This window comes from Toxoplasma gondii, chromosome V (assembly GCF_000006565.2).
Source record: "Toxoplasma gondii ME49 chromosome V, whole genome shotgun sequence".
NCBI classification, from domain to species: Eukaryota; Apicomplexa; class Conoidasida; order Eucoccidiorida; family Sarcocystidae; genus Toxoplasma; species Toxoplasma gondii.
Genome location: NC_031472.1, coordinates 2901008 through 2913641, shown reverse-complemented (window position 1 = coordinate 2913641; position 12634 = coordinate 2901008). Strand labels below are relative to the sequence as shown.

At 49.6% G+C, this 12634-nt stretch overlaps 2 protein-coding genes across 2 annotated transcripts; one reads left to right on the top strand and one right to left on the bottom strand.

Annotated features, from left to right (window-relative positions):
* Window positions 1–10: 10 nt before the first annotated feature.
* Window positions 11–857, bottom strand: TGME49_283855 (hypothetical protein; the record flags this gene model as incomplete). Its single annotated transcript, XM_018781914.1, has 2 exons — window positions 11–366; window positions 767–857. 2 exons carry the CDS (start codon window positions 855–857, stop codon window positions 11–13), a joined length of 447 nt encoding a protein of 148 aa, XP_018637739.1.
* A 6052-nt stretch (window positions 858–6909) lies between these two features.
* Window positions 6910–12634, top strand: TGME49_283860 (leucine rich repeat-containing protein; the record flags this gene model as incomplete). The annotated part of the gene is made up of 6 exons (XM_002369094.1): window positions 6910–7137; window positions 8045–8268; window positions 8761–8826; window positions 9500–9602; window positions 10268–10577; window positions 11359–12634. 6 exons carry the CDS (start codon window positions 6910–6912, stop codon window positions 12360–12362), a joined length of 1935 nt encoding a protein of 644 aa, XP_002369135.1. The 3' UTR covers window positions 12363–12634.

The following is a 12634-nucleotide window of genomic DNA, read 5'->3' as shown; positions in this document are numbered from 1 at the left end:
ACCGCATCAATCAACTCACTGACAGTCTGCATTTCTGCTCCACATCACGTTCTAGGTATGAAATAGGACTCACTGGCATCACTCGCATGCATAGCGGGAGAAAATGCCTCAGATGAAGAGTCGCTGAGCAAGGCAGGGGGACGCTACGTCTTCGGCGCGCGCTGCCAGAGCAGAGCCTCTCGGGCCGCGTCGCGCAAACTGATCGCTGGCTTCTTAACAGACAGAAAGTGCATGCCAGTCTGTCGGCTCGAGTGAGCGGAAATGGAAGAAGAGACGAGAAAAAGGCTCTCAACGGCAGTCCTTCAGTGCGAATAGAAGCGAAGTGGATAATCGCGCAGTTCCGCAAGCAGAGAGGGACTTTCAGACCTACAAAGTCGACACAGAAAAGTGAGAAGCCGCGAACGAATGTAGAGTGAGCAGGAGGAGAAAGACGGCCACTGGAGAGGGAGGCGCAGAGAAGATCGACTCAAGAGGCAACGAAGAAAGAAGGGCAGAGACAGCCTGACAGGCCGATGGCGAGAGGCGATACGAAAAACAGAACCCCAGTGGCAAACGAGAAGTGCAGATTGAGGTGGTGATATCTCCGTTTCTGTCAAGTTACCTGACTGCAAGTCATTTCTGATGAACCTCGACGGTACTTTTCTCTGCTCGGAACCTGATCTTCCGAGAATGGAACTAACCAGCGAGACGAGGCATTCCTGCATTTTTCTTCTCTCTGACGAACGCGCAAAAGCTCTATCTCGATTGTGGCGTATCCGAGACTTACATTGGACAGTTGAGCAGAAAGTCAAGCCGAGAACCGCGTTCAAAATGTAGTTATAAAAGCAGCAACATGACGTGAATTTAGCAGGATGCATGCTACAACACGCTGTTCCGTACACTTGCGCGTTTCGTTTCTGAGTGAGGCAGGAGCGGCAACTTTTCCAACAATGCGCATTTGTCCGCGTGCTCTCTTTGTTTCTCAAGGCAACTCGAAAAGAAACGGTGCTTCACGAGACTTGCTTTGACACTGCAGATTCACAGACAAGAACGGGCATTTCTGACTTCAACAGTTGTGACGACAGCGTTGATTTCTTATTTGGCCGCACATATACTTGGCATAGCCACTGCGTTCTTCCTCGGACATGTATAACTATGAAGACAAACGAGTTTCTGAGCGTTACATTCAGCCCAAACCTCCTTCCTTCAACATCATACGTGATTCCTCGGCTTTTTGCTACACACACAGGTCATGCGTGTGGTGAAACAACGATGAAAGAGTAGTGAAAAGTTTTGGGTCAAGGAACAGGACCCTTCTGCAGACGTTTTACGGCTCTTTATGTAGCCACCGATGTGCGGGTGTTTTTTACCGCCCTGTTCAAACAGAAGAACATGCCTCTTATTGCGAACGCCACTGCAGGGCACAATTCACGAGTCGTATTCCTTTCACGCGCTTGAAAGATCGTCGGTGGTACAGTGGTCGTTCTCTTTTACTTCTCTGTGGTCTTTCCGATCAGCCCGGGGTACACGCGTGGTCCACGTGGAAAAAAGAGTGCTTAGCGGAGAGAACGCTTCGCTTCAAAAGCACGATCTGGATGTTCTGCTTCGACGGAACTCTTTGTGCCCTTAATCAAGCACAACTTTTCGATGCATGCGACTCTCTGGGCGTGTCGATATCGAACCAAAGGAGCACGGGTTGCCAGGAAGACGCCCCGGCACAAGTCGCACAAATTTCTAAACCGCCTTGCTGACAGTTTACGTTGTCATTGGACGGCTGCAAACACAGGCTGCACAGCAGGGTGCTGCTGTCGCTAATGTAGTCAAGATCAAACAAGGTTGCAGGATAGAAAAGGTGAAAGCCTTGCGAGAAGACCGGCGGTTGAACGGGGAGTAATCGAAGAGCAAGGGGGATGCGATAAACTCGAGAGAGAAACAATTCTCAGGAGCCGGAAGAAGTGAAGACCGGTGTGAAGATGCTTCTTTTCATGCACAGGACAGATATGCCTGCCTGTCACTGATCACGCCTTCCTTGTTCGCCAACGTTTCTTCTGGATAGAAAGAAGCAGGTGGAGAGCCTTCCTGTATTTCTCTGTCAAAATGGTGAAGGCGGGCAAGGTGATGAAAGGCTTTTCGCCTCAAATAGAAGAAGAGGCATGCGTCCAAAACGAAATCGACGAGGAAAACCTCGAGAGACTGGCAATCCTTCTGCAGGCGCTGTATCGAGGCTGGAAAGCTCGACAGACTTTAAGGTCTCAAGTGGCCGCAGGTTCGAAAGAAAACAAGAACTGAAAGATCACTGTTTGTGCAATGCTCTGAAGCTGGATAGTGCCCTGCTTCTTGTGACACCATGATCTGGATTCCAGGCGAGCTGGAAAAGAGAAACGAGCATGCTTGTTTTCTAAGGAAAATCGGAGGGGAAAGGTGACTCCATTTGTGTTCGTTTGCTCTTGAACTTTCACTTAGGAAGAGAGTCTCAATTGTGTGTGTGGTGATGTATTACAAAGGTGGGTCGTGTGTCTCAAGCGAGATGCCTGACCGAGATTCATAGGTTCATATAAACGACCTTGTTCTAGGGGTGAATACTACGAGTTGGATTGTTGGTCTATATCTTCAAGGTCTTTGTTTATCGGATCCAGGTTCTATTGTGTGAGCAAAGCATCGTGAAGACGATAATTATTGTAAAAATAGAATCTTTAGAACATCGCGTGTCAGTAGAACAGTGATAGCCAGGGTAACCTGGGCTCCTCTTTTGCACGCTTGTGCTTTCCTGCTGCGTGGCTTTAGTCTCCTATTTGGCAACAACTGCTTATCAGACTGAGTAAAGGGGGATTCTGCTAGTGTGACGTCTTCTTTAGACAGTGCATGTTTCGGTAAGAGAAAGTCTCGTTTTCGTTGTGAGTTCTACGTAGGACGTAGGTTTTTGTAGATGTTTCTTGATGTAGAATACCCTGTAGCCAGTGAAAGAGAGCTACGTAATGCTTCTGTGTGTACGTCGAACCACACCCAAGAAATCATGGGAGGATGAAAGCTCGACCGGGTAGAGCAGATCACAAGCAACTCTCTCTGACTTCGCCGTGCGTGTAGCTCCTCCCCCAATTTTGCGACAAGAAGTAAAATCAGAACGTTTGGGGGCAACAGATAATACGAGACACGCCGCGCTCCAGTATCTTCAGGAACACTGTATACATCGCCTCTTCAAGGTAGGGCTGTGACTCAGCAGATCAGGTTTGAATGGATTTCTCAGGTGGGGAAAGGGGAAATGTTAGTTGGTCACGGCTTATGAAGTGTGCACGGACGCAGGGAACTACGACAACCTCAGATGTAATCATCAAACTGTTTCAAGTCTATTCGAATGCAGTTTTTGAATCATACCCCCTGTGCAGGGGATGTATCGCATGTGTCTGTACCCGTTGTACAGATGCAGATGTTTTTCATGTAGGCAGCTATAATTTGGTGAATACGTGGACAAAATCCTTCTTCGAGATTTCGCCGATCCCGCCGCTAACAAATAAATATCTCCACATGCTCTCACAGTCTTTGTTCCGAGGAGCGGAAAGTACACTTTCGTTACTCTGGTGGTGATGTAACTGTCACGATGTTCTCTCCTAGATCCCTGAATTCCGGTCTACATCTCAGCTGCTGCGCGAATGCATGGATCAACGCTGTTCGTGCACGCACATGAATGTAGTGGTAAATAGGTTCACGTACAAGATTATATCAATGGATGCATGCAAGAGATATGCGCGTGCGCTCGTCAGAACCTACTGTCGCGGTTATACTATGACAAGCCGGAGAACGCCAGAGAATATATCTTGCAGCAGTTGAAGGAGATCCACAGACAACAAGAGATGCAGGCAGAGGAAACTCGAAGGAAACAAGAGGAAAACGACTCGTATGAAGCGAGTACAGCACGAGACGAGGGGCCAGAGGCTGACATCGATGACCTGGGAATCTTTACAGACCGAGACCTCGCCGTTTATTTCAACATGCTCGCGGGAGCAGGCCAGCACGCAATTCCTGCGCAACAGCTGCTGAAGGGTAGCCTTCCGTTCTGCAGGAAAAAAACTAATACTCCCGTTTGTTTCAATCTTGCGCCTGAGACATGTGTAGTCCCTACTCCTGTGAACTTGTTGGCGGGCGTTTTCCTGAATTTCCACCGCGTAGTACTTCAGGCCAAGAGTGCAAGATTCCTTCTCTGTGAATCTCTCAAAAGCATGGAATCACGCAAAAATAACGTATTCGAATACTCGAGCACGTTGTTTATGTTCCATATGCTTATTTTAAAAGCTGCAGCGTTGATTCGAACTCGAGTTTCTTCTACCTCGACAAAGAAGTGTGTGACACTCTTTGCTGTTTGCAGAGATCAACCGATTCTCCTTACCAGAAGATGCAACAGGCGTAGGCTTCAAGGTCCGTGTTTTGTAAAAGAAAGCCTAGCAATACAACCGCACTCAGTTGGCGGCCACATCGCGATTGCCCTGTTTAGGAAATTGCAGAACACAGGTATTCTCATATTGCTGGCACTTGTTGTCTCTGCCTTTCGTGCAGTCACGCGGAACGCTCGGTCCGACAGTGTCCCGAGATGTGGACAAGAAGCTTTTCTGCAGAACGATGAAACGTCAAATAGGTGCGTATTACTACGTCGCACCTGAGAGTCCACCGCGTGAAACAACGGCCTAACGAGGCAAAGAACCGGTTTTTTCCTATTGTTCCTGAGCATGCAAAGAAATTGTCTGTCCATCTCAATCATCCACAACACTTACTTGACACGTTTTCAGCAAGTGGCGTGTAGTGGTTTCAGATAGAGGCTGATTACGAGGTATGATGTGTTGTAGATGAATCGTACCACATTTTTCATATGTATCTTGTGGCCGCTTTCCCGAGGAATCAGCGTGCGTCTCCCTCAGTTACCACTTACGGCTTATCTGACTATCACATCTGCTCTTAAAACAACTTTTTCCTCAGATGGTCACATCTTCTCTCACAGTAGCCTATTCCCCTATGATGTGAATGTGCTCACGGTTCATTCACGGACACTGAAACTCGTCCCCTTCAACCTTGATCGCTGTTCGCCGGCCTGAGTCCTGATTGCACGATAACTGCCTCAACAAATCCCCCTTAAGGACCCCGTTAGTCTGATCTCGAAGCACCCACGCTACGAGTAGGGCTGGTGAGGGTTTTGGCGGTTCATTTCTCTCAGCAGTTGCAACTGACCCAGGAATCCCATTTTATACTGTTTACCACGGAGTCAAGCTTCGGTGGTTATCTGGATATTGCACGCCCTGAGTACGTAATGAACAGGAAAGGTTAACGGATCGTTTGCTGAGTCTCTGTGTGGCCCGACGATGCAGTTTTTTCGCGTTCTACTTTGTAGCCGTTTCAGCAACGCAGCCGTGCAGTTTCACGCTCGTCGTGGTTACGAGGAAAATACCTTCGCACGCACAGTGATTGCTTTCTCCAACGTGGGTTGTGTGGCGAAAAAGAGCTCCACCAGGGGGCGGTGTCCGTTCTAAAACATCTGAAAAACAGGGAAGAACAGCCTTTCCAGCTTGGAGGAAACGAAGAAAACGACTAAACAGCCAGCAGACGATAATTTTTCGCATGTCTCCCACGGACAAGGTACTGGGTTGCCGCCACAAACGGAAGCATGCTTCCTCGTACACAGAAACAAGCGATGTCGGTTAATGTGGATTTTAGGAGAGGAAAGAATCTTCTATAGAAAACACGAATGGGGAATTGGAAGCGAATACGGTTTAGTCTTGGCAGAAAGAGCACATGCGCGGAAGAATGCATCTAGGCGGCCGGCACGCGCCACATCGAGACATCCCATCTGGCCCCTTGTTCTCCACCAGCAAGTCGCCTCCACTAGAAAGAGGATCCGTTGAAATAGTTCTTTAATAGTATAGAAAACGAAAGAAGTCGACGGCCTCGACTGTTCAAAAAAGAACTCCTGTTTCTGCCCGGGGTGTCTGAGAGGCAAAACACGATGACTGGGACTCACCGTGTCTGCATATGGCAGGACACAGGTTCTTGACTCAGCTTATGGATCTTGCAGGAAACTAAATTTTTCCGCTTTCGTGCTTGTCTCGAACGTTCTTGGACCTTTCTTTCTTGTCATACCGCGGGAAATCGTCTCGCCTCGAGGGTCTTTTTCCGTCGTCGTGGAAGGTGTTGTACGCCTTCAGCAACTCTTGTCGTTGCTTGCGGGAACCAAAAGGTCATTCTTCGCAGTCAAAGCATTACACTTTTGCAAGTAATCCTTATAGATGGAGGTTTTCTGTTTTCCATCAAAAAGGCGTGTTTTCAAGAGGCTGAGTTCGCAAAATTCCCCACCGATCCCTGCTAGCCCCATGGACAAGCCACTTTTCGAGACCCTTGCGCGTTGCCGACGCTCGTGTGAACGGGCTGACAGGTAAACATTTTCTTGCCGAGCGTATCTGGCAAAAGCGGTTTCTTCGTCTAAATTTCCGTCGAGCCTTTGGATCCGCTCTCTTCCGATCCGTCATTCAAGGCACAAGGTCGAGCTTTACACCGCATTCATACTAAATGTCTGCTGCGGAGTGTTCTATCTCGAGTTCTTTTCGCATATTCAGAGATGTTCCTTCAGTGGGCAAGATTCAAACCTCATCTGTACTTTTCAGTCATGTCATTGTCGGATCTATCCTGGGAGTATTCAACCAGGGTGTGAATAGCCCTGCATGTACTGGAAAAGGACGATTGGAACGCTCAAAGAGTTCCGTTTTTTCTCCGAAGGCGGTAGTAGTACACGAAGAGTTGAAAGACGGAAATCTGAGCTTCCGGATTTCGGATTTGCTACCCTGTCTCCCTGTCCTTTTTAACGGTGTTCTCACTTATTTGTACAGCTGAAGGAAGCTGTCTGTACTTGTAAACTCGGGGTACTTTCCTCGGAGTTTTCTCGTGATTTCACTTATGGATTCAAAGCAAAAGAATCCCGTTCCTCGACGGGAACATGGCGGGCGAACCGTGTCAGCTTCCAGCCACCCACGCTGGGGAAGTACCGGTATTTTCGAGGCTGCATGCATTGACTTAGGGCCTGTGCTAACAAGAGAGAAACTCACGGGGCTTCTTCTCGCCGCCGTTCCAAAGAAAATAAAAGGAGTCAAGGTCCTCGATCTTTCTCAAAACAACATCCGAAAAGTAAGTCTGACCGCGTGCTAGTCTCCCGCATTCATGCTGATATATATATATATATATATATACTATCTATAGATATAGATGTGTATATATAGGTATATGTAGGTATAAATATGTATATATCGGTATATGTAAGAGTACATACATGCAGGTGCATATGTGGGTAGGGATACAAATAGGCAGAAATTGATCCTTGGCTCAGATAGGGCCATGCATATGGAATGAAGAGTGGAAGCGACTTTGGTGGCGTGAGGCCAGTGGTCTCTGTCTCATCCGTGCAAAAACTCTCCCGAGTTTTTTTAGGTTTTCCAAAAGTGAAACGCACATCTTCGTAGAGGAGGTTCGTTTTATAAACACTATAGACGCGGACGCGGGCTCCTTTCTCGCGGGAACTTGCGAGGCAACTTGGGTGGCCTAGCAGTTGGTGCATGCAGTGTTTGTTTCATCTCCTCGTTTTAATGTCTTCGCCAACTCGTCGTGTGTCGGAAATGTTTGTCAGTGAGTCTCCTCTTCTAATTAGAAGGCCTGAATGCAGTTTTTCTACTCTGTCTCAGAATTCATGCATCATGTGGTATATATAAATATATATATATATATATAGGTTTATACTATATATATATATATATAACTATATGTATATATATATATATAAGCATACTATATGTCTACAAGGTGTACATGTGTATGTATTTAAGTGCATACTCTACATGTGTGAGGTGAGCATGTGTGCGCATGTGGATGCATGCCGTTGTCGATAATTTGGTATGGAGAACCATGTGTGTTTGTAGGCCTTGTCGTATGTTGGATTATGAAGAGTGCGTTCGAGGTGGGCTGTCGAATCTGAAGATCGTGAATGTGAATTGCCGTCTGTGGCCTGCGCATTCCTTCCCTTGTCGCCACTGTCATTCAGTTGTCTGTGTCGCTCGGGGAGATTGCGGAACTTGGACTGGAGTCGGTCGAAGAGCTCATTCTCCGTGGAAATCTGCTTCGGCAACTGGACGGGAAGCTCTTAACCTTCCCGTGTCTTGCCCGCCTAGACGTCAGTGAGAACATTCTGGCGCAAGTCATAAACTTCGAAACGCAGTTCGAGTTGCGCGAGCTCTCTCTCTACCAAAATCGTTTGAGAGACATCAAGTAAGAGCGAGAGGTCCTCGAACCTCAGGGTGTCTCGCGTCCTTGTGGACGTCTGCAGATACACCTCGACATTCTCTGTGGAAGTACGTAGTGATTTACGCACCGAGTCTTCTCAAGAGACGGATCCGGGAGGCAAAGACCTTGAATAGATATAAGCCCGTCGTCCAACGCGCGGTATAAAATATACTTCCCAGAAGAAATTTACAAAGAAGCCTGTCTAGCATAAAGGTCGGCGGTGTGCGCATGTGTGATAGACCAGCATGTTGGTATGTTAGGCTTCGTCGCTATTGACACCTCACCGATATGTCTGTGTGGGCAGAGCTCGGCGGACGAAGTCGGTATTGGTTTTCGGCTACTGCGTGGAAAAGGGGATTCCCATTTAACAGGACGAAGGGTGTATTTCTTTCGGTTCTCGAGGCGTATCCAGTGTCCCTCCCCGATGTCGCGTTGACTGCTCTCGACGGACTTCTGAATCGCTGCCTTTGTTTTCAGCGGGCTGGGACGGACGCCTCTCCACCGCACTCTGGAACGCCTGGATGTCTCTCGAAATGATATTCCGTGAGTCACCTGCGCTGGTCCTTAATTCCGTTTTCTGCAGACTAGCTGTCAGCGACTTCACAAGAAACTGTGAGGCTGTGTCGGAAGGGATAGATGCTACGACTTATGCAGGCTTCATACAGAGCAATGCGGGCGCCCCCCCCCCCGCCGACGAAAATGCCGGACGAGAGAGACATGAACAGATACGTGTATCGGGATATATATATGCGTAGAGACAGAGAGAGATAAAGATATAAACAAGTACATATATATATATATTTGTATGAACGTGTATATATAAATACGTATTTGTAGGCATGGATGCAGGCATTTGTCGGTGACTGTAGAAATGAAACTGGTATCATGGAACGTTCAAGTACGATGACACTTTGCTTTTTTCGGACCTGCGAAATCTGGTCGTATGTGCTGGTTGTCGAAACCAGCTTTTTCGCCTTCCGTCGCCGGTGTATGCTCCCGTGTTTCTCTCTCTAGTTTCGTGTGCCTTCAGAGTCTCGTCTGTTCTGTTTGCCGTTTCCCAGAGGGTCGTCAGAAACCTTGTTCCTGCAAGTCTCTGGCGTTTCTCTTCGATCCCCGAGAGCGCGGCAGCGTGACTCTCTGTCGCCGAAAAGCCTACTCGTTTCTGTCTCCGATCTCATCTGGAAGCAAAGGGAACTGAAATGTGTCTGTTGTTTAGGGACCTGAGAGGGCTAGCAGCTTTGGTCACGCTGGAGAAACTGAAGGAGCTGGACGTGCGAGACAACCCTGTGGAAAGTCATCCACTCCAAGGAAATGTCGTGGTGCGTCTGAAAAAATCTTGTTTTCTCAAAGTCTTTCGTGAAAGTGTATGTATCGATGCCGAGACAGGCTTGTTTTTTCGTCTGTCCTTCGGGTGTTGTACCACGTGGGCGCCGGCGTGCTCTCAAGATGGATGCAGAGTCGTTTTCTTAGCATTCGAAAAACGTACTTCGAACCGCAGCTCCGTCTACAGAGCTCTGGTCTATGGGATGTTCGGGTGCCATTCCAAATTTTTTTTCCACTCTTCTTCCAATTGCGGCGCCTGCCTCATGTGAGCTCGATCTCGCCTCCAGCCTACGCTTTTGGCCATGTGTGGGAAGGATATCGTTGTAAGTGTAACTGCGTGTGCATGGAAATGGGACTTTGTATCTCCTTTTCTCTCCTTCCACACCTCGCCTGTTCGAGGTCCGAGCCCCCCCTCCCCCCCGCTCTCCCGTATTGTCCACGTCGTACCTTCTGTGCTCGGAAGAGTCATGCCTCGCGGTAGACGCAAAGCCACCAACGCCCCGAGAGTGCTGAAACGGTTCATCACACTAGAGGCTGGTAACTAGGCAAAGCTCCTTGGCCCCCATACTATGCACCAGCCCTCTGGTAGGTCTGACTCTCTCGCCTGGTGTCGTTTTTCCTCTCCATTTCCTCCCCGCGTTTCTTCCTGTTCTTTTGTTAGCTCGAGGGCTTCTGTATGCTCGCATGTCCTCTTCTGGAGACTCTCAATGGCCACCCTGTCACGGAGAACGTTCGAGACGCCGTGATTTGTTGGTCCAGCGACGACGCTCGAGGACGCGCGGTCGCGAGCTGCGTCTATCGCTTCCGTCAGGCCTTCTCCACACGTGGAATGGATGGCCTGGACCTCTCAGGCGAGGAAGTCGCTGGTCCCTTCGGGTCCCTAGAAGAGCCCACCTACGACGACAGGACTGCCTCGCACTCCAAGACAGAAGAAACGTGTCTTTCCCAGCGCGCGATTTCTTCTCGAAGCAGTAAGCATGCAACGCGAGCGAGGAACGGTCAGTTGAAACAACTCAGCTAGCGGAAGAGACTGGAGGAAGGAGGGGTGTGACCTCACGGCTTCGGGAAAGAACACAGATGCTAGATTTTCCGCGGAGCAGAACAAGGAAAAACGAAACAGGTTTGTTGTTGAGATCCCCCAAGTCGCCTTCATGGACAGGTTATTTGCCGTCATGATTTTTCTGCATTGGGAGGGCAGAAGTAGCGGGGTGTTCTAACTAGATGGGGCTTCCGTCCTTGAGCAAGGAAGGCGCATGCGGCTGCTTGGGCTATAGAACAACGCGGCTGCTGAACAAGGCGGTCGGCAGTGGGTAGCAGCGGAATCGGTCAATGGGTTTAGACGACTGTCCTTCATTCGCGTTTTTTCCGGAAAACTGGATTCGGAAAAATCTGAGTGCAGATACACAGTCCGTGAACAAGTGCGGAGATCTTAAAACCCCGTGTCTCGCGGCGATTCCTGCGGCGACCTGCCCTGTGAAGATCTCAGCTTTGCCAACTGAAAGAGGCAGCACTTTGTACTGAAGATTCTTCAGACGCGTAGGATTACAGTTGTGTGTTTCCGTACGCTGTCAAGAATCGTGTCGGTTTCCCTTTTTCATACTCTGCAGTCGTTTTCCCCACGAGTTGGGTCGGTCCGCCCGCGTTTTTGAACGTTTTTCAACATTTCTGAAGGGACTCGAGTCCCTGCATGTTTCTGAAGCCTTCTGTTCGCAGCTCGACGCCTCTCGTGCCGTATGTGTCTCTTCCTCTTAGGAACAGTGCCGCGAGATCCGGGCTCTCGCCACCAGTGTCGCGAGGAGGGAGAGAACCTGGGTCGATGTGTGTTTGCTCGCGAGTACCGTGATGCACGCGAAAATTTTCGGCTGCTGTCTCCGGAAGAGTGCGTCGACACGGATCCCGCGGCCTCGTGGCCAGATGCAGATCGAGGCTGGCGACCTAATCCGCGCCGGTTTATCTCGCCTGCTCAAGTCGCTCCGACGGCGGGACCGGAACGGGCGAGGCCTCTTTCGGAAGGCAGGCCTTTCGCGGGGCCGCCCCGGAACGGCTCGGAGATTTTTCGATCCACTTACTCGGAAAGATGCCGCCTGTATCCTTCGCCCTCCAGTGTCTCTCGGCGCCCGCCACAGAGGAAACGCCAAGAGATTTGTCCCAGGGGATGGCCACAAAGAGCGAGCAGGGTGACGAAGGCGACACAAACCCCAGGGTGGTGGCGACCTAACGATTGGGAGGTGCCTGGAGAAGAGGCGACAGGGAGACGCAGACTCGCAGGGAGACGTGAAGGAGACGACAACGGATTGGCGCGGTGGGCAACGAGTTCCGTGGCGAGTGGAGACTTCCAATTCTTCATTAAAGCGAACGATGTCGGGCCTCCGGTCTCTGCGGAAGAACTGCGAGCGCTTCAGGCGGGAAAGAAGGGTGCGGGAAGCGAAGCACACATTGTTCTCGCAGGCAACAGAAACGAAGAAAACGAGATGTATCAAACGGAGGGAGTCCAAGAGGAAAGCCTCCCGTCTGACTGGGTGAGACAACCAGCATATAGGGACTACGCCTTTCAGCAGGACGCCGAGTCTTTAGATGGGAGACAGATGCTGTACTACGTGCCGAAAGGCAAGGCATACAGCGTCACAAGCTCTCCGACTCATGTTTTTCAAAACGACGAAAGATACCCGATGCATAACGGCGACGTTTTCGAACTCACTCAGGATTCGGATTCGCCTGACGACGGTGTCGAGGGCAGGAGGGAAATAGGCATCTAAATGGGCTCTCAGAGCCAAACTGAGGGGTCACAAGGAAATCAGAAAGAGAAACCTGTCTTCAAGAAAAGGCGGTCAGGTTACGAAAGTGGGTCTACTAGTCTCCACACCCGTTATTCTCTTTTCCTGGGGATGCATGTGGTTCCGTCTATTTGCGATGGTGGACAGCGGAGTCAACTTGACAATGCCGCGATGGTGGACAGTGGAGTCAACTTGACAATGCCTGTCTCCGGAGGACTTTCTTAGGGAAAAAGAAACATGAAACCAGTGCGGCC